Source organism: Hermetia illucens, chromosome 1 (genome assembly GCF_905115235.1).
Source record: "Hermetia illucens chromosome 1, iHerIll2.2.curated.20191125, whole genome shotgun sequence".
Taxonomy (NCBI): Eukaryota; Metazoa; Arthropoda; class Insecta; order Diptera; family Stratiomyidae; genus Hermetia; species Hermetia illucens.
This window is the reverse complement of record NC_051849.1, coordinates 41,653,679-41,673,313: the sequence shown is the minus strand read 5'-3', so window position 1 is coordinate 41,673,313 and position 19,635 is coordinate 41,653,679. Positions and strand designations below refer to the sequence as shown.

At 40.7% G+C, this 19,635-nt stretch overlaps 1 protein-coding gene across 1 annotated transcript; it reads right to left on the bottom strand.

Annotated features, from left to right (window-relative positions):
* Positions 1-599: 599 nt before the first annotated feature.
* On the bottom strand, positions 600-18,196 carry LOC119656177 (programmed cell death 6-interacting protein). The gene is made up of 10 exons (XM_038062527.1): positions 17,553-18,196; positions 17,365-17,483; positions 3,152-3,433; positions 2,968-3,092; positions 2,086-2,910; positions 1,910-2,026; positions 1,447-1,812; positions 1,229-1,382; positions 968-1,171; positions 600-903 (listed from the first exon to the last, which is right to left on the bottom strand). Exons 1-10 carry the CDS (start codon positions 17,756-17,758, stop codon positions 776-778), a joined length of 2,526 nt encoding a protein of 841 aa, XP_037918455.1. The 5' UTR covers positions 17,759-18,196; the 3' UTR covers positions 600-775.
* Positions 18,197-19,635: the final 1,439 nt, after the last annotated feature.

Sequence of the window (19,635 nt, the reverse complement as noted above, 5' to 3'; positions counted from 1 at the left end):
AACATAGTCTGCCAAGAGGACGTAATTAACGAACGCCAAAACGTTGGACGCCATTTGTAATGAACTTACGGGAAATAGGATGATCAGACGATCATCCTAAGTGGCCAAAAGCGACCTAGAGGGAAGCATTCCCAGCAACCTTAAAAAGTTGGCGAAATTGACTGTAAACATCCACCCGCAGACTGTTCGGTTGACACGTTCTTGCTAGCCAGGCTCAGGAATGTGGGGGGGGGGGTCCTTTGAACAATTTGATGGAGCTTCAGCCTTTGCAGACGGACCTTCACGGTCAATTTCGTCAACTTTTTAGGTTTCTGGGATGTCTCGTCCCTTTAGGTCGTCTTCAGCAACTCAGGAGGGTCGTATGATAATCCTAATTTTCCTTTAGGTTCAGTACATCTTTCCGCTAGATCTAGAAGAAGAGGAGGTAGCTCTAGTTTGAGCGTCCCGTCGGAGGGAAAAATTTACCCGCCCTTCGTTGTCTGTCAAACATAACTTTCCAACGTTTCCAATACAATTTAGTTTCGAGTTGTATTTTTCTCTTAAAATAAAATAACCCTGCCCCCCCCCCTTGTTTCAATTGAAGAACCAAATACATTCTCTCTATTATTCATTTATATTTATTTATTCATGCAACATTATACAAATTATTTAATACATATACCGTGGTGTTAAAAAATGCGAAACATAATTTTTCTTCAGAGATAATCATAATAAAATATTTATTATATAACATTTCCGTATTGCTGGACAATTTAGGAAAGGCACAACATATCTTCTACCAGCCTGGTGGCTTTTGTTGGTAGGGGTAGCCACCTTGTTGTTGAGCAGCGAAGCTTCCAGGGTATGTGCCATAATGTTGATTTGGTTGTGGACCTTGTGGGAAGCCAGAGTAGTTGTAGGCATCTGGAAAAAATCAGATGGTAAATATTATCGACGAGCTCATTAGCAGGCTTGAATGGATAGTTACTTGATGGGTAAGGCAATGTAGCGTAAGGATTGAAACCTTGTGGCATGGGTGGTGCAACATAAGCCGGATAAGGAGCAGTGCTGCTAGCTCCATATGGTACGGGCATACCCGATATTTGCATTGGGTATGGAACGGCACCTGGCTGGGCAGCGGGTGCACCTGGTTGGGCAGATGGTGCAGCTGGCTGTGGTGTAGAGCCGCCATCTAGAAAATTGCAAATTGTAATTACAAATGCATTACAAAGAATCCCTTTATATTTACCAGTTGTTGTTGTATTGTAGTATGGTGGCACACTTGGAGTAGGAGCAGGTGCTTGTCTGCTAGATGCTTGTGTGAGGTCTTTCATTAATTCGTCTTTTTCCGTTTTTCGAGCGAAACAAAAGTCGGTAATTTTATTTTGGAAGACAACCAATAGCTGCATAGTCAGAAAATTGAGTAAATGTGCTGAAAGGTAGGTTACTTCAAATATATCGAATTACCTGCGTTAGATCGTTATAGAACTTAGTGCCTTCCTTCAGGTTGTTTTGCAACTCAATAAAACTGTCATATGCAGTGGCTAGTTCACTTAGCAATCCATCGCGCGAGGTACTGCTACTTCCGCTGGCCCCAGCAAATTGTTGATGTGCTTCTTGAATGTCACTGACAAGAGTCTGTTGCCTCTGAATGCTGTCTTGAACTTGAGCCTGTAATGGCTGCAAGACTTTACCGATTTGTGGAATGGATAAAGCAGGTTCGTTGATGGTCCCGTCCTTGGCCAAAACTTGTAAGAACTCACTTTTCATGTCAATTTTGACACCTTTTAGTTCGGATTCGATGACATCCCTTTCGGCTTTAATAGCATCGACCTGAAGTGATGGAAAAGGGATAAGTTTGGAGTATTAATGAGCGAAGTTGTTTTAACGTATGCAAACAGATATAATTAGAATATGGAAGTAAAATTACCGATTCCATTAATTGTCTTAGACGCTGAACTGCTGGATTGTTTGCAATCTGGACACCTTCACAGGATGGCAACGCTTGTTCGATTTTGTCAGGTGACTCAGACAATAACCGAATACCCTGAAAAAAAAACGTTCACATTTTTCAAAGCGTCTAAAAAAGACAACTAAATTTCTTACCTTCATGTTACTTTCAAACTTCTGCCTTACAATTTTATCAGCCTCAACTGCATTATTGATAATCTCACGATATTTGCGTGCATTTGATCGGAACATTTCAGTCAATTTTTCGGAAGGAACTCGCGTCCAACGCTCTTTAAATTGAGTTCTCAATTGGTCATCAGACGTTTGTTCCTCATTTAACATTCGTTCGGCTTCGTCCAAAATTTCACGATTACGCGTCAGCAATTCAGGCAATTCTGTGATCAAAGTTTGAATACTTTCAATTCCTCCTTTCTGCCTCAAATCTGCGGCCTTCGTCAAAATGGACGGCGGAAGACCTGAACCAGAGCAATCCATCTCAATAGCAGCAGGTAAGTTTAGTGAAGACAGAATTGCATTCAAGTTCTGAGTGGCTTCACGCAATTTCATTATTTCACCATTGACAGCCTCATTTTTGCGAGCTTCGCTAGCTGAGGCGGCTTGATGAATTACTACCGGCACCAAATCAGCAAATAAGTCCTTGAAGTTTTGACTCATTGGTGAACCTATTGGTAGGGATTTTGCTAATTGGACCTTTCCTGGCGTAGATAGTGATTTTACGTCCGGAATCATTTCATTGTAAATGAAATTATTGTCCTTAACAGATTCTTCCAAGTTCCGTTTTGCACGGTTCAGATATTCGTTTAGCAGACCTGCATCTCCAGAGCGTGACTGTGCAGCCTGGAATAACTCAACGGCGTCCTGCAATCGAGCGATTTCTTCGCCTATTTTCTTACTTGAACGGCAAACTAAACTTTCAAAGAATTGCGTCATGGCATGGTAACCTGCCTGTTTGCCAGCAACCTAATGGGAACAAGAAATTATGAAAGTTGGATACAAGGCGGATTAATGAAAACATACGGTAGGTATCCAGTCCTTTTCCCAAACGGATTTTACGGTATCCTTTTGCATGCCACGTAGAGCATCTGCATACAGTTCTTCACATTGAGAGCACAATTTCGCAACCATAGCATCCTTAAGTTTGTCTGCAAACAAGGATATCAAAAATAATAACGAATGACTTTATAGACTTCATAAATAATACCTCGAATAGCTTTTGCAATGAACAACTCCTGTGCCTGAGCAACCATCAAGCTTGCTACAACCGAAAGAGTTTCTGGGCTCAAATCGGGTGTTGGTTCTGTTGGAATTGCAGCTGGAGTTGCGCCTTTGAGATATTGGAAAATTCCTGCAGCTTGTTGGAATAACTTCGTGGCTAGCTTCAGCCCCTCGTCACTTTCCAGAGATTGTGAGGAGGCAACAGCGCTTTGCAAAGCCGCAATGTTAAAGAGGACGCAAACTTTCTCATACATTAGAGATGTGTGAGCTAAAAAGAAAATAAATTTAAAATACAGATATAACATCAGTGCTGCTGAATAAAATATTTATTTCTTCAAAAAGAAAGTGAGCACAACAAAATTTGAACGTTGCCATCTGTTCGAAGAAAATAGATTCCGGACAAGGGGGAAACTAGAAAATTGGGCGCTTACGTGCGACCCATTAAATTCTTTTAAAGCTTAAACAAACATATATTAAAGATAACCCTGCATTGGTGCAGGCAATACAAATTGGAAATGCAAGGGTCGAAAGGGTGATCATCAATGCAACCATTCTTAAAAAAAGTGAAATTGAACCCAAAGCCATTATTTCAAGCACATTTCCAACGAAGAAATTGAGAGGTAGAGGGTTATAATTTGAGGAGAAACCTAGAGTAAAACCTGATCGCATGATTGATGGCATCCACGCAGTCGTCATTAAAATGGACCTTAAAAAGAAATTTGATAAAAACAAAGCTGACGGTCCAATCACCAAAAAGTATCAGTTGTTTTTTCACCACTAGACGCAGCGTGTCGCTGATTTTGTAATCAAAGTATTAGTCCAAGTGACTTTCCGCTTGTTGCTCGAGAGCCTCTCCCCCGCAATTTTTATAATCCCAAAGTGATCAGTGGAGATCGCGTGAGGTGCTAACAGCAAAGCGATAAGGGAGAAAAACGGACACTTCCCTTTTATGAGCAGCAGGTGAAAAGGGAAACGGTGGAAGAATTTCAATCCAAACTTAAGATGCAATAGAGCGACTCCGACTGCGATCTCCTAAGGATCAGATGAAATCGACTCAGATTTACTCAAAAGCAACAAATCAATAAAGAAGACAAGGTAGTCCTTGCTTCAGATGGAGCGATTGCGTAGGCCAGGGACATCATACATCTTTTAGGAATATTGGAGTTCCTTATTAAGGCAGGCCTAGACCGGATACTGGTTGTTGTGCCGTTGTTGATGATTAACAAATCAACGACCAATGGCTCGAGGATTGCAACTGCTCGAATTCCTACCTACTATTTTTCAAAGATAACGTGGCTTTTTGATTCTCGCAAGATGATTGATGCTAATAGAATCATGCAAAGCCAGAGGGTTAGCGCCATCATTTAGAATATGGAGAATACAGTTTGACGAGTAACCGTGCGGGCCCTAATTTCAGCGCTACGGCTCTCAAACATAACCAACATCATGACAACCATTACGGCAAGGAATTTTTCATGCACGAACTTGGGACTCCAGCAATTTCGAGTTGGAATCTCACCATTCCTAAAGCATAGCAACCAATCTTAGATGATGATTTCGTGTATCACCTGAACATTTTCACGCATTAACATGGGGAAAGTCATTGACAGAATAATAAACATCTCCACTCCCAGCAATCTAACTGACCAACAATTTCCCAGAACTTTGTCATTTTCAAACGAAATGGTATTCCAAAATTTACAAAAAGAATGTGTCAAGGTAACCATTCCATTCAATACAAGAAATTTCGAAGAAAAAAAAGTTTGCCATCATACATACACCAAACGAACTTTTCTCTATAAAAGAGTTGGAATAGGCAGTCCTCTCTGAAAGGCAAGAAGGCGCCAGGTAACGATGGTATTCCAGCAGAAGTATACAAACTGGTACTCCAATACCGGCTAAACCTACTGGACACTTTTCCTGCTCTTTGGAAGGTGACGAGGCTTCCGCTGATCCACAAAGGAAAACGCTACCCCGAGTTGACGTCTTCATACCGCCCACTATGTACGCTTGACCCTACTGGATAAGTGCTCGAAAAGATCATCAGAAGTAGACTCGATAGGCGCTGTCGGAGATTTAACTTCCCGGCAGTTTGGTTTTAGAGCAGAGAGATCCACAGTTAATGCTGTCATGTAAATCATGGATGTCGTTCGCCGTGCGGAGGCACATAGTCGCCGAACTCGACGGGTGGTGCTCCTCGTAACGCTTGACGGGCCGGACCTCTAGAACGCTGACTTTTAATAGTCTACTTAAACTCCACATGCCAAAAGAGTCGCGGCTGGCCGGTTATGCAGAAGATGTCGCGGCGCTTGATGCTGGACGCCCTGTCTCACAGGGGCAAAACAGACTCGGCATATTAATGCGATGGCTTAGCGGATGGATGACTACTCATGATTTCACTGGAAAAACCGAAGTAGTCATCCTGCCTAAAAAAGAATTCCGACCCTGCGTCCCATATCGTTCGGCGAATCGATAATCGAGTCAAAACCATCAAAGATGAGCTTTTTTGCTTTTTTGACTGCGGCTGGAGTTTCGCCGTTAAGTAGGCTAATGGCAAATATTGGGGGTCCTACGTCTAGCAGGCGACGTCTCCTGATGAGTTCAATGCAGTCTATCCTGCTCTACGACGCATAGGAAGGGCTGACGCTCTCGGCAAGGTGAAACGGGGAGTTTTGCGGGTGGCTTCTGCGTACCGCACTGTCTCTGAACCGGCCGTGATGGTGATCGCGGGTGTGATCCCCGTTGCCCTTCTTGCTAAGGAGCGTCAAGCCATATACAAGCGCAAGGGAGGTTGTTGCTCGTGAAGAACGGGTGGCAGCTCGTGAAGAACGAGTGGCAGATGGACTGCACGACTCATCGGCAATTTAGGTGCGTGGCTAAATCGGAAGCATGGTGAGACTGACTATTTCCTTACCCAATTTTTAAGTGGCCATGGAGGTTTTCAGTCTTACCTGCACATGATTGGAAAGGCGCGATTTTCGGATTGTGTGTTTTGCAATGGGAAGGTGGGATGGGGTCCGTCGGCAGCTCTGTTTAAACACATGGGATCTCTCTCCAGACAACATTGTCGGAAAGGCGCCCAGGAGTGCTGACAGGTGGAGCCGTGTTGCCCATTACGTTCGGGTGCTTCTGGTTACTAAGAAGATAGAGCTCGATCGGTGGAGGAGCCGGGTGGCAGGGGGTTCTTTGAACTGACTCCTCTCCCCTTCGATTAATGAAAGGAATTCCCTGATTTGAAAGCTCCGCAAGGCGGGAGAGTTCGGGGACTAGCTCGAAGTAATGTGACAAACGGTTCCAGGCTAGCTCTCTGACGATAAGGATGTGTTTAGTTGGTAGTCCGACGACGTACCGAACCGGGAGTCCAACACCGTGTGTGTAAATGCATTCACCTACCCTACCACAAAAAAAAGAACAAGAATTAAAGTGCGAATTACTTCCATCCTATGTCCAGTGTCCGGATAGCTGGTTAGAACGCAAGGCTGTCGTACGGAAGGTCGCGGTTCAAATCTCACTGGTGGCAGTGGAATTTGTATCGTGATTTGACGTCGGATACCAGTCGACTCAGCTGTGAATGAGTACCTGAGTCAAATCAGGGTAATAATCTCCGGCGAGCGCAATGCTGACCACATTATCTCCTAGTGTACCGTTACGGTCTTGAATGAAGTGCTCTAATACACTTCAAGGCCCTGATCCAACATGGATTCTTGCGCCAACGATTATTATTATTATTACTTCCATCCATCCCTGCCAAATTTTACAAGGTTGGTTTTCAATTAACAGGTAGTCACTACTGTGACCACAACTATTTTACATTCAAATCATCTAAAATACGAGGATTGTTTCAAAAATAAGCTTCCCAACGCTGTAACGACGCTGCGCGTGAGGCTAAGCGAAATCAGGCAACACTGACGACGAATCATGATCTGGCGATTGGCTGACAAGATCTTGAAAGAAAAGCTAGGCTACCACAAGGTGCTTTCAGAAATCCACAAACAGCAGCACGTCGACTGTGCCCGGAAGTTTTTGAGTGAATGCAACGAGAATACCGAAGACTTCTTAGACTCCATTATCACGGAGGATGAAGCGTACGTTACTTGGAAAACAAAACAACAATCTCGCCAATGGAAACACGCCAAGTCGCCCAAACAAAGTTTAAACAGAAGCTGCCAGCAGAAAAAGTCATGGCAATGATATTTTCGGACCGGTGTAGGGTATTGCTTATCGAGTTTATGCCTAGAGGGACCGCAATAAACTCGACAAATTATTGCGAGACCTTGAAGAAGCTCAGACGGAAAACTCGCCAAAGGCGCAAGACTGCACCACTACAATGCGCGTCTGCATGTCTCACAACAAACGAAGGACGTAATTGAAGGATTTGGCTCGGAAGTCATTGTCCATCCCCCTTGCAGCGCTAACATTACACCCAGCGATTTCTATCTGTTTTCGAATTTGAAGGAGCACCTAGGCGGTGAACGATTTCAGACAGATAACGAGTTGCAAGACGAACTTTCCAGGTCTCTTAATGGGTTAGCGGCGGACTTCTTTAAGTCGGAAATGAAAAAGTAGAAAAATGGCGACTATGTAGAAAAATAGTTCAAAGATCAACGTTTCCAATGGTGTATTCATTTTTCAAATAAAAAATTTCTTGTGCCTGAAAAAATGTGAGAACCTTATTTTTGGAACAATCCTCGTAGACTGTATCTTTATAGTGTACTCCACTAAGTGACGTTAATTTTAGAAATAATTGGTGCTCTCGGACTAATAATTCAATTAGAAAATCTATGAAGTTGAAAATGATCGGCTGGCCTGTAGTTGTAGGCTTTAGAGTCAAATTCTGACCTAAAATTCGCCGCAGTAGAAGATTAAATTCATTGCTCAAACATTTTGCTAATCCTGTAATTCAGAGGGAATCAACAAATTGGAGAAATGTTCGCAAAGCAACAAGGAATCCGAATGAGCAAACATCAACAAATACTTTATAAGAGCGATTAGAATATAGGAATAAGAGCCAAGCAATAATTAATAAGGAAAAATTCGAGTGGAGAGAATTTAGGCCAAAATCAATGTTGATAGAATTCACACAGTTGGTCACGTCAAGCCATTTGATATTAGTAGACAAAAGTTTTGCAAAACCATTTTTTTGTCATTTTAGTTACCATAATGTGCGATGGATTAATCAGCTCTGAGTTGATGGGATTAGCAGACGACGCAGACCACTCACTTACGAGAAAATGAGTAGCATATCGAGAAAAATTATAAAATATATAAATACCCTACAGCGCACATCCATACAACTTACTGCAACACATTTTTTTAAGAAATTAATTAATAGGACCAGTCTACTCAATGTACATAAGAAAGCACTGCAAATAGTGGATGTGAAAACAGAAAACTTTAAAATCTCAACGATCCAGAGACCCAGACACCCTTTTTGATCTGGCTTTAAAATGAGTGTGTCCGGATAGCTGAGTGGTTAGAGGACAAGGGTGTCGTACGAAAAGTCGGGGTTCAAATCTCACTGGTGGCAGTGGGGTTTGTATCCTGATTTGACGTCGGATACCAGTCGACTCAGCTGTGAATGAATACCTCAAATCAGGGTAATAATCTCGGGCGAACGCAATGCTGACCACATTGCCTCCTATAGGGTACTGTAATCCTGTAGGGTACCGTTACGGTCTTGAATGAAGTGTTCTTGCACACTTCAAGGCCCTGATTCAAATGGATTGGGGCGCCAACGATTGATATTATTATTTAAAATGAATGAGGTTTGGAACAATTCTGGATTACATTAGCTTCTCCATGTTCACATCTTTAAAATGTTTTTTTTTGTTTTTTGTTTTTATTTGTGCATTTGACCAAACTGGACAAGAGTGAAGGCAGTTCGGAATAAGCGAGCTTTTTAACTCGGAAGCAAGCCAAATAGAATATTATATGAGCTATTTTGAAGGTGTTATTTGATCTTAAATTACAATCTTCTCGGAATTGGTTCATATCAGAGCGAAACTGGGACTATATGAAAGTTAAAATAGAGACAGCAATGTTTTTGTCCAGAAAGTGTAGCTGTAGTGCATAAAATCAATGGAATTATGGATTCTAACATGGAAATTGTTCGGGTAAATTTCTAAAATATAATAATACAATATTATAAACTTAAATGAGCAGATATGGTAGTAGGATATATTTGGAGGCCTAGATTTCGTATTTTTTCAGGTTTTTCGATTGGATAGATTCTAAGAACGAGATCTGCTTCACTTTTTGGGGCACAAATTTTGCATCACCACTACTGAATATTTTACTCAGTATCAGAAATAAGATCATTTGTTACCCCCACGTGAGTTTTTGGAAGCCCCCCACCCGCTCTAATTCAACAAAAAAGGTTTTTTTTTAAGAATTGCGCGGTCCTAACTCGCCACCACTTGATGTCGGACCGGACCAAATAGGGAGCAACTTACTCCCTCTTTTTTAGTCCACGGACCCCTCGTTTAGGGCTTAGCACCCAAACTATAAAAAATATTAGGCGATGACGGATTTACGGTTTCTTACCAGGGCAGGGGCAAATCGTCAGGCGGTGCCTCACCTCTGCTCTGGTAGCAGCGTGACCGAGGGTGCCACTTACTATATGTATTGATAAATCATCATAGATTTCATAGATCACAACCTCTCACTAAATTTGAATAAATCGGATGTGACACACGAACAGTCAGACAGACAGACAGACAGGCAGACATTGAATCGATTTTAATACGGTTTTATTTTACACAAAACCTTGAAAAGCAGTTGAATTCTTGAAAAAATCGAGAATTTCAATATTGGAGAGTAAATTGTTCAAAGTGACTATTTTTCTTTCCTTTTCTAAAATAAAGGATTTTTTTGATTACATATTGTCTACAAGCCTTCATAAAGTATAAAGAATTTTTTTTACTATCTTACAATTTACAATATTTCTTCAATAGTGTAGAATGTACAGAACAGTTACCCGCTTCTGTCTCACACTGTATCTCTAAATAGAGAAAGTTATATAGTGGGTTTTTTTTTTGTATAGAATTTCATTTCGATATCGTAGAATTGTTTTACTTAAACCAAATATGAGACGAAAAGATACTTGCATTCTTTTGAGCATCCCTATATTCATTCATTCATGAATTATCGTTACGTCTAACCAACCGGCACAGCGATAAGATATATTTGCTAAGCAAGCATATCTCACGAATCGATGGAAAATCTCAAGATACAATTATTAAGACTTCTCTGACGGTAGCGGATGCAATAATATTATCGTGATAATAATCTTTATCAATAGTCAATAAAATCAGAAATATCGGAAGAAAAGATTATTTTTGAAATGGGTTGATAATATTTATTCATTTCTAATTGAATGAATTTCTATTTTGGCAGATCTTATAAAAAAGTTAATTTAACACACTCTTCAGTTTGGCAAATGGGCAAATAGCTTATTATCTCTGCCGGGATAACTCAGGAATGCATAAGTTCGCCTTGTTGTCTTCTCACTGAATGAAACAGATAACCACAAAAAGCGCTTTGCAGTCATCACACATTCATTTCCCATGTATGAAACTTTGGATAAATATTTTTTTATATACACGAAACAGAAGTTGACTATGCCATCCGAGCAAAGGAGCAGCGACGACTCTGTCAGCAAGGAGCTCAGGAAGAAGAATAAGCAGCTTTATGTTAGTCTGAATCTCAGATGAAACAATTTGCAATGTTGACGAAAACCGTCAAATCCATAAATTTGAAGTTAAAGACAGCGACGCCAAGGGAACCAACAGTGTCTATCAGCAGCGTCTCCAAATCAGCACGGATCGATAATGTTACTAAATGTAGCAGCCGTTAGTTAACGAAAAAGGAGTCGTTCGTTCAACGTTAAAAACCGGAGAAGAATAAACTTACGGCAAAAATAGTAATTGCTTCACAGATACTTCCACCCCTCTTCTAAGCCTCCCACATTTGCGGAGTCAATTGAAAATCACTTTTATTAGAGAGCCAGGTCTTAATGGTACCAACCGCACGGCTTCAACTGTAAGGAGCCTGTAAAAGAAAGAAAAAACAACTTTCTCGAGTCAAGCAAACGGTGGCACAACTGGCACAAAACTTGACAGGTAATTAAAGCCCTTACCTCAGCCCAGTACCGGCAATTCAGCGCCATCAAGCTCAAAAATCTATGACTTTTTTTCTTTTCCTAAAAGTTGATTGATACCCTGGAAGCAGACTTCTATTGCCTGATATACTGGCAAGATAGGCTAGTCAGTTCATGTTTATTTATTTCCTGCAGCCTAAGGAAACCAAACACTCACTGGTATGTCCAACCACTTTTTAGTTCAACTGAAACTATATTTCGCGAAATAATTAAAACTTGCTTTTTCTATTCGCTAGTGTTATTTATTGGTCATGCAAATACAGACATTTTCAAAACCACTTGTTCCCTTCATCAGTGCAAACAAGTCGATTCGAACTTGTTAGCACTGATGAAGGGAACAAGCGGCTTTCGAAATATCAGTATTTGCAAGACCAATAAATAACACTAGCGAATAGAAAAAGCAAACTATAATTATTTCAAATAATTTAATCGCTAGAAATACCACATAATTACACTCAGATGGAGACTGGAAAAAATTCAAGTCAAATTTAGCAGAAATGCTAGACCTGAAAAAAACTTGCAACTACCCGCAACCGGACGGACAAAGAAATGGAGAAAGTTATCATCTCCCGGAAGAACTTGCTGGGAAGTTAACAAACGCCAAATATGTTTCCAACACATAAAAAGGTTGACAGACAGAAACAAACCCCTTAACTTGAAAATTCAATTATTATTCGAAAATGTGTAACTAAGTTTTTGATTTTCATTCGTTATTCGAACAATTTCGATTGATTGATGGTTAGTTGGCTGGAAATCAATTAATTGAAAAAAAATGCAATTAACTAAAATTATTCAGCGGTTTTGATTGATAATTAACAATTGAATATGACCGCTAAGTAAGCGCATTACATTTGAAAGGTTTTGTGATTTTCTTATGAATTTTATAAAAATTATCATAGACGTTTGGGGGCTGGGAGATGTTGACTGACGTTTGGGCGGCGATATTGTGTTGCCGACGTTATTCTATAGGCATTTTGTTAACAGGGTTTCCGCGTTTGGTCTTTTTAGGTTTCTTTTATGTTAATGGACGCAGATCGCGGGTTGTTTTCGATAGAAGAGATTAGAGTTGCCATTCCTGATTTTAGAAGCATTAAATTTTGAAAACGGGGTTGTCGTTTTCGAATTTCTGGCGGATTAAAATTCAGAAAAATAATGTCGCACTTGCAGAAATTTTCATTGTTGGTGTTGTTTGGAGACATTTTTTGCAGGTGGATTTTAGCAAGTTATTTGTGTTCTCCCGTGGAGCAGTGAACATTTTTATTCATTTCTACACAATTACACAAAAGGTATGAAATTTTCAGATTTTGCAACCCAATATTTCGCCATTTTACTTTGCCGAAAATCCTTAAACGTCTAGATTGAATTTGATGCTGCGCTAGATTTCCTTACTGGATCTTGTGATTTTAACATCAATTGTGGAATAAATTTTAATTCAAATTGCGCTGATGCAGGAAGCAATTTTATAGCGCAGCTTATTGTTAGCCAATAGTATTGACCGATACACTTAAACCGTTTATGAATTGGGGTTCTTTGAAAGCTGCAGGTGTTTTCTGGCAAAACAACAAATATTGGAGATTGCCTACACATCCTCCTCCGTTTATGAATTGGGGTTCTTTGAAAGCTGCAAGTGTTTTCTGGCAAAAGAACAAATATTGGAGATTGCCTACACATCCTCCTCCACCACTGCCTTCCCCTCTGATAATAGCTATTAGTACCTTCAAAATACTTCTCCTGCTCCTCCAAAATACTTCTCCTGTATAGAACATTCCAAATATATTCCCGAAAGCGATCGCAAAATCTTTGAGGATAATCTTAACTCCGCACACTATACCTCAACGACCCGAACGTTACTGTGGACAGTAAAGGAAGGTCCTCAGCAGAAACCATAACTTTCGAAATGTTGTTTGATGTGTTGCCGAATGATTTTAGTTTCTTCGCGACAACAAGAACAATGCAAACACTATCCAACAATCATTACTTAAGGAGGGTGCCCTTTTTCGGAATCATAACAATCAGAGCTCACCTTAGCATTCAGATCAGGCTTTCCAGAATACAAATGGCAATAGAGAGAAGAGTATTCTCCAGAGTGCCATAATTTCACATCGCTTAGAGCCAGGTGGTCAGAAAAGTTCGTGGGCTAACGCACAGATGGCGCTACTGGTATTAAATCCATATGATTTTTAGTTAACCCTAACCTTCAAAAGACACCTGTATAAATTTGACAACTGTCGGACTATTAGTTTTTGGGATAGAGCAGTGAGTTATGAATGAAGTAACTTTTGTTAGTTTGAATAAAGCATTGCTTTTTGGCGAAAAAAATACTGCTGAAGCCAAGGATTGACTCGATAAACATTACTCGGACTTTGCACTAGGCAACTCTTGAGAAGTGGTTTGAGTACCGAGGACAATGCACGCAGTGGACGACCCACAACGACGAAAACACCAAAACAATCCAGAAAATAATTCTGGACGACAGCAAAGTGAAGTTGATCGAGATAGCCGAGGCTCTAAAGATATCAAAGGAACGTGCTGAACATATTGTGCATGAATGTTTGTAGGCGAAAGCTTTGTCGAAATTGGGTGCCACGCAAGCTCACAATCGACCAAAAACAACGAGTTGACAAATCTGAGCAGTGTTCGAAGCTCTTCCTCCATTAAAAAACCCGAATTTAGGCGTCAATATGTGACAATGGACGAAACAGCTCCATTATCTCACACCAGTATCAAAACGATCGTCATCTGAGTGGACTGCACGTGCTGAACCGACTCCAAAGGGTACAAAGACGCAACAGTCGGCATCAGTAATTTGGGATGTGCATAAAATAATATTGATCGACTAAATTGAGAAGGGAAAAACCATCAACAACGACTATTACATAGTGTTTGCAAGATAAAATAGCGGAAAACGGCCTCATTAAAAGAAAAAGAAAGTGCTGTTTCATCAAGACAATGTACCATGTCACAAATCAAGGAAAACGATGGGAAAATTGCATGAATTGGACTTCGAATTGCTTCTGCATCCGCCGTATTCTCCAGATCTGACCTTCAACGACTTTTTCTGTTCTCAGACGTCAAGAAAATGCTCGCTAGAAACAAATTTAACTGAGGCCTATTTTAGGGCTCAAGAGAAATCGTACTATACGACTGGTATGGAAAAATTATATGACCGCTATAATCATTGTATTGCCCTAGAAAGCAACTATATTGAATAATAAAGTCAAATTTGATAAAGAAAAAAAAAATGTCTATGTTAGTCTACGAGCTTTTCAGCCAACCTGGTATCTTCCGGATGTGCCTAACAAAAGAGGCGGATCACCATCTAATATCCGCTTACGTTCACTTGCGCCTTGCGTTCGCTTTTTCTCACAGAGTTCGAGAACTGCGATCCTTCAAAATCAACATCGACCACTTGTATAATTTTGCTGTGTGATGAACGAAAGGGATTGAAGGTTCTATTGACCGCTGCGAGCGGAAGTGACGCGTCCGAGCTCCGATATCGTGCAAAATCCCGGTATGTTCAACGTAGTGTGCACCGTGAAAAAGGGAATTTGTTATTGCACTGGTCAGAGAAGTGGAAGATGTCGCAGAACGCAATGATTAAGAGGTGTACTTGTATACCGGCATAGTTTCTTCTCCTATGAATGAAATGCCTAGTTACCGTAACATGCTGATACGGTCTGTTCCTACAAACAGAAAAGTGATCATCTTAGGCATCAATACACCCATACGGAGCAAAGCCACCGGGCTCAACGGTCTCTCCGCAGAGTCATTTACTGCTGCACCTGCAGTTCCCATAGATCTACAACTTCCATTAATACGGAAATCCTGGGAATATGAGACCTTTCCCAGAGAGTGGAAGAAGGGGATAATCGTTATGGTTCCACCCGTTATGAGTGTGATCATTTGGGGTAGGAAGTATCTGGATATTCTCTGCCGTTGCAAAGATAACAGCTAAAATAATCCTTGAACGAATTAAAGAACATTTCAACAGAGAGTAGACTGGCTTCCACCCCGGATCCGCCTGCGTTGACCACATCAACACTTTACACATCATTTTCGACCAACTCCCGGAGCTTAGATTTTCGCTTCACCTTCATTTTATTGATTTTAAGAAAGCCTTCGACACCGTGAACAGGGAGTGTATTTGCCGTGCTCTACGCAGGAGGGGAATTTCGTAGAAACGACTGGCTATTTCAGAAAGTCACGTGCCGCATCGAGGTAAAATCTCAGGGATATTTAAGGTAAAAAGCAGAATGCGCCAGGATTGCATCTTGCCACTAATATTATTTCTTCGTGTGCCTTGTCCGGAAGATGAGGAGCAATTTAATGGACTTTGACATTTTTTTCAAACACCTCGAGTACGGTGCTAACATCTCTCTGCCCTCTCACCGAGTGATGGACCTTGGCCAAACGGCTCTGGATTTGGAAAGAACATTGGAGATAAACACAAAAAAAACAAGGTGCATTAATGGGCAGAGCATCGAAGGCGTCAATTTGTATATCTAGGACCTGGCACCGAACAAGATATTGCCTGACGCATTAACAGCGCTAGGTCCGCTTTCGCTGCCTTGTCTAAAATCAGGAAATGCAATTATCTCAACACCAAGATCAAATTGAGACTGCTCTGTGCAAGCTTTCTTTCCGTACTGCTGCGAGTAGCACATGGAAAGTGACCCCCACTGTAACTCAACATCAAAGAACTTGGTCGGCGCACATGCCAATCTCCTGTGAGCGATGTGATCAGAAGGCAAAAGTGGCAGAGTGGATAAGCCACACATTCTGCACTTGGCGTAGAGCAGTAGAGGAGTGCAGGTGTCCCGATAAGTCCTCACGAAACCCCACCAAGGGGTGAATAATAGTCACCATGCAAAAGCGATGATGATGGGACCAGTCCCTGTCCGAGGCGTCTCGAAATTTGCGGGATCATAGCCTTTAATCGTAAAGGCCATCAATTAGTAGACATTATGCTAAGGTTTCAGCCCAGCACATCATCTTAACTCAACCGACACTATTTCTGGGGGTCACCGTAGCCGTATCTGTGTTCAAATTGGTAGTTCGTTGAGGCATCAAGGGACAAAACTAATCTTTAACAACAACAACAATTAAATCTTCGAAAAATGCAAACAAGTCCGGAACATAAGCAATCAATTCGATTACAAATTGGTTTAATACAAATCGAATGTGATTTATTTGATCACGTCACCACAAAAACATAAATATGTGATAACTTGTGAAAAATCGACATTGGCCGGGAAATTTTTATGAATCAATAATTTAGTCTCGAGATTAGACCGTCAGATCATGAATTATTTCGATCTTTACATCACTTTCTTACTCGCTTAAAATTGGCTCCAATGAGGCATATAAAAATTACGTGACTGAATTTTCCAAAAAAAATCCTAGAATTTTCACACTGACAAAGTAATGTACCTAACCAAAATACAATAGAAGATACCTAAACAGAATGGAGAATACTTGGTTCAATAAAATGAATTTGGAACATACAAAATTATCTGAACTTTTATTACGAAATTTCAGATATTTTGCTCCCACCTAATATTCAATAGACAACAAATCCTTGCAAGGTGAAGTTAAAGACAAAATGGGAAGTAGCGGGGTCTTAAGGGTAGGGTTCCTGGTTGAGAAAAACTATCCAAACAGAGAGAGTTCGAAATTATTGACCTGATTAATTTGAGTTGTGATAATCGTCAAAACTCCTGTAGTTCATTTTCACGCCTTTTCCAACACGCTAAGCAAAACCTGCAGTCTCCCTATCATCTTGCGAAATTCACGTCGAAATGCCACGCAACATTCCAAGCTGATCCATAGTCAAATTAGTCAAATTCATTTCCAAGCAAAGAATCATGCCAACCGCAACTCGTCGGAGTTCTCGATCGCCGTTTCGACCTCATATCACGGCGACGCCGAAGTGCTCTCATCTCTGCACTGCAAACAAAACAATCTCAATTGCCCCAAGGTGAATCACGGAATCTATCTCAGCACGTTGATAACTTTTTTCAATGACTCATCATCGCACTTACTCAGACTGATCCGGCCGCCGAAGAGCGATCCCTTGTCGAAGGCATCCTTCCACTTGAACGGAATCTGCAACTCATTGACGGGCACCTTCGTTTCCAACGAGCACAGCTGGTCATAGTATCTGCAAAAGAAAAATACGCAGAGTGAATCACTTTTCCAAGCAGCCACAAGCAGTTTCGCATGACATTACCCGTAAACAACCTCCAGTGAGCTCTCATATTTCTCGAAGAACTTCCAGATTGCCGTGTTCCTGAGCTTCCCGAACTCAGCCACGGATTCACTGTAGTCGCTGCTACCAGCGGGATTGTTGTACGCACTTTGGATCAGGTTCTTCAGCGGTTTTACGACGTCCACCTCAGCTGGTTTCTTTAGGGGGACCGCGAGCATTTTAGTCATGATGTCACGAGAGACTTTTGCGTTTCTTCTTAGGAGTTCCGAAAAGCAACTACGCGAGTTCCGCTTAAGTGGCCCGTGTTTACGAGTCCTTAATTACGTAATAACAACACTTTCCGCAGCAATCGGCCCGGCCAGAAACGAGTTATCACCCACCCACTTAGATTTATATTTGATGACAGGCAAATTAAAACGAAATTAAGATTCCTGCACAGAGGGGAATTCGACGATGGCTACTTCTTGGTCGCTCAGATTACGTTTCTTATTAAAATGTCTCGGAATAATTCCCAAGATCGATTTCGGGAGCGCAGGTAGCAGGAGATCGGAAACTACTTTACACGCAAACCGACGGGAATTTTCTAATTGATAGAGGCAACTGCCACAAACATGAAAATTTGACGAGTTCTCCACCGAATCGTCACTCTTCTGTCAAATGTAGTGGACGAACCCACTGAATGGTAACAGTAGAATAGACGCAAGTCGACACCAGACTACACTGCAAACATCAATTCTTTGTTGGATATACCCGAAAAAAACAAATACTCGAATCTTATCAAAAATAGTGCAAAAATTGCAATTTTTTCGATATAGGGCCTGGAATAGAAAACTAGGTAAAAATCTAGCTTTCAGTTTTGAAGAAGAATATAGAAAAGTAAGAAAATTTTTAGGAAAACGGGAATTCCGGGAGAAATGTTTCTTGCTATCATCAGTTCGGAGGATAAAAAGAACTAGGACATGGTACACAGATTAAAAGGTTGAAAAATTGGGGAAAATTTATGAAAATTAGAAAATTCTTTTAGAAAATTTAAACACTGATATATACGTTGTTTTGAAAAACTTGAGGTGTTGATCAAACAGCTATTGTCAACCAAGAATATAGAACCTAACTACTCTCTTGGAAATGAAGCAGGAAATAGAATTCCAGGAGCAAAAATTTGGAAAAACACTTCGTTCCCCTTTCTCCGAAATATATTATAGACAATAAACTTAATTTTGTTGAAGTCTCTATCTTGTGGGGTAAAGTCTCCATATTATGATTTAATTTGAATAAGTTTCTTTCCGGGGATAAAAGCGTAATAATGGGAGACGTGGAAAATCTGTGCAGTAATTTTTGCCAATCAGGATATACGTTATTTGTGACACACTAAATTCATATTTGAGTACCGAAAGAATAGGAGTACTGGCGGAATGTGTCTCTGGTCAAGTAGCTAAACGCTTCTAAATTTGCTTTGAAAGAGGGAGTTACAGTTTCTGATCATTTCGCTTTCCACCTTGACTCAAGAAATTAATTGAATACAAGAATCATTGAATTAATTTTAACGCCCCCAAACTTGAACTACTGCTTGTTAAGTACCTCCCATTCACAGCACAACACGGACAAGTTTTCTATTTATCTTCGCCAGGGATGAAAAGCTCTCAAACCCCAATCCAAAAAATCGAACTCATTTTACGGTTCTCCGAAATAGTAAGAAGGATCGAAGTAATCTACCCTGTCCCCTACGACTGATGTTAGAAAATTAAACATTCTCTCGACCCTAAATGTATCGACGAAATTCATATGGAAGTGCTAAGGCGTTTTTTCGTGTACGAAATGCTTTGCAATATGAGAAGAAGGGAATGAAAACCTCCCAGAAAACAATGAAGCACTACAACGTGAACGGACGTGAATCCTCTGTTCCTCTACTGGCAGTGAGAAAAGTAGATACTATACAGTTTAAAGCAAGGAGCATAGTAAAGTGGTTTATAAGCTCTGAGCTACAAAAAGTGGGTAACTATCAGTAAATGGGAAAATTCGTGCCATTCGTTACGAAGAGAAAATTAATTTGACAATTTTATAGAGAGCTGAGAGAATGAGATAGCTTGAAAAGTTGGCTTTTCAA

Bases quoted from the DNA above. Each gene is read 5' to 3' on its own strand.
- LOC119656177 (XM_038062527.1), bottom strand. From the start codon at position 17,758: ATGACTAAAATGCTCGCGGTCCCCCTAAAGAAACCAGCTGAGGTGGAC. The intron at 2,027-2,085 runs GTAAGAAATTTA...TTTTTTTTTCAG, and splicing joins AGTTTGAAAGTAACATGAAG to GGTATTCGGTTATTGTCTGA. The intron at 904-967 runs GTAACTATCCAT...GATTTTTTCCAG, and splicing joins TACATTGCCTTACCCATCAA to ATGCCTACAACTACTCTGGC.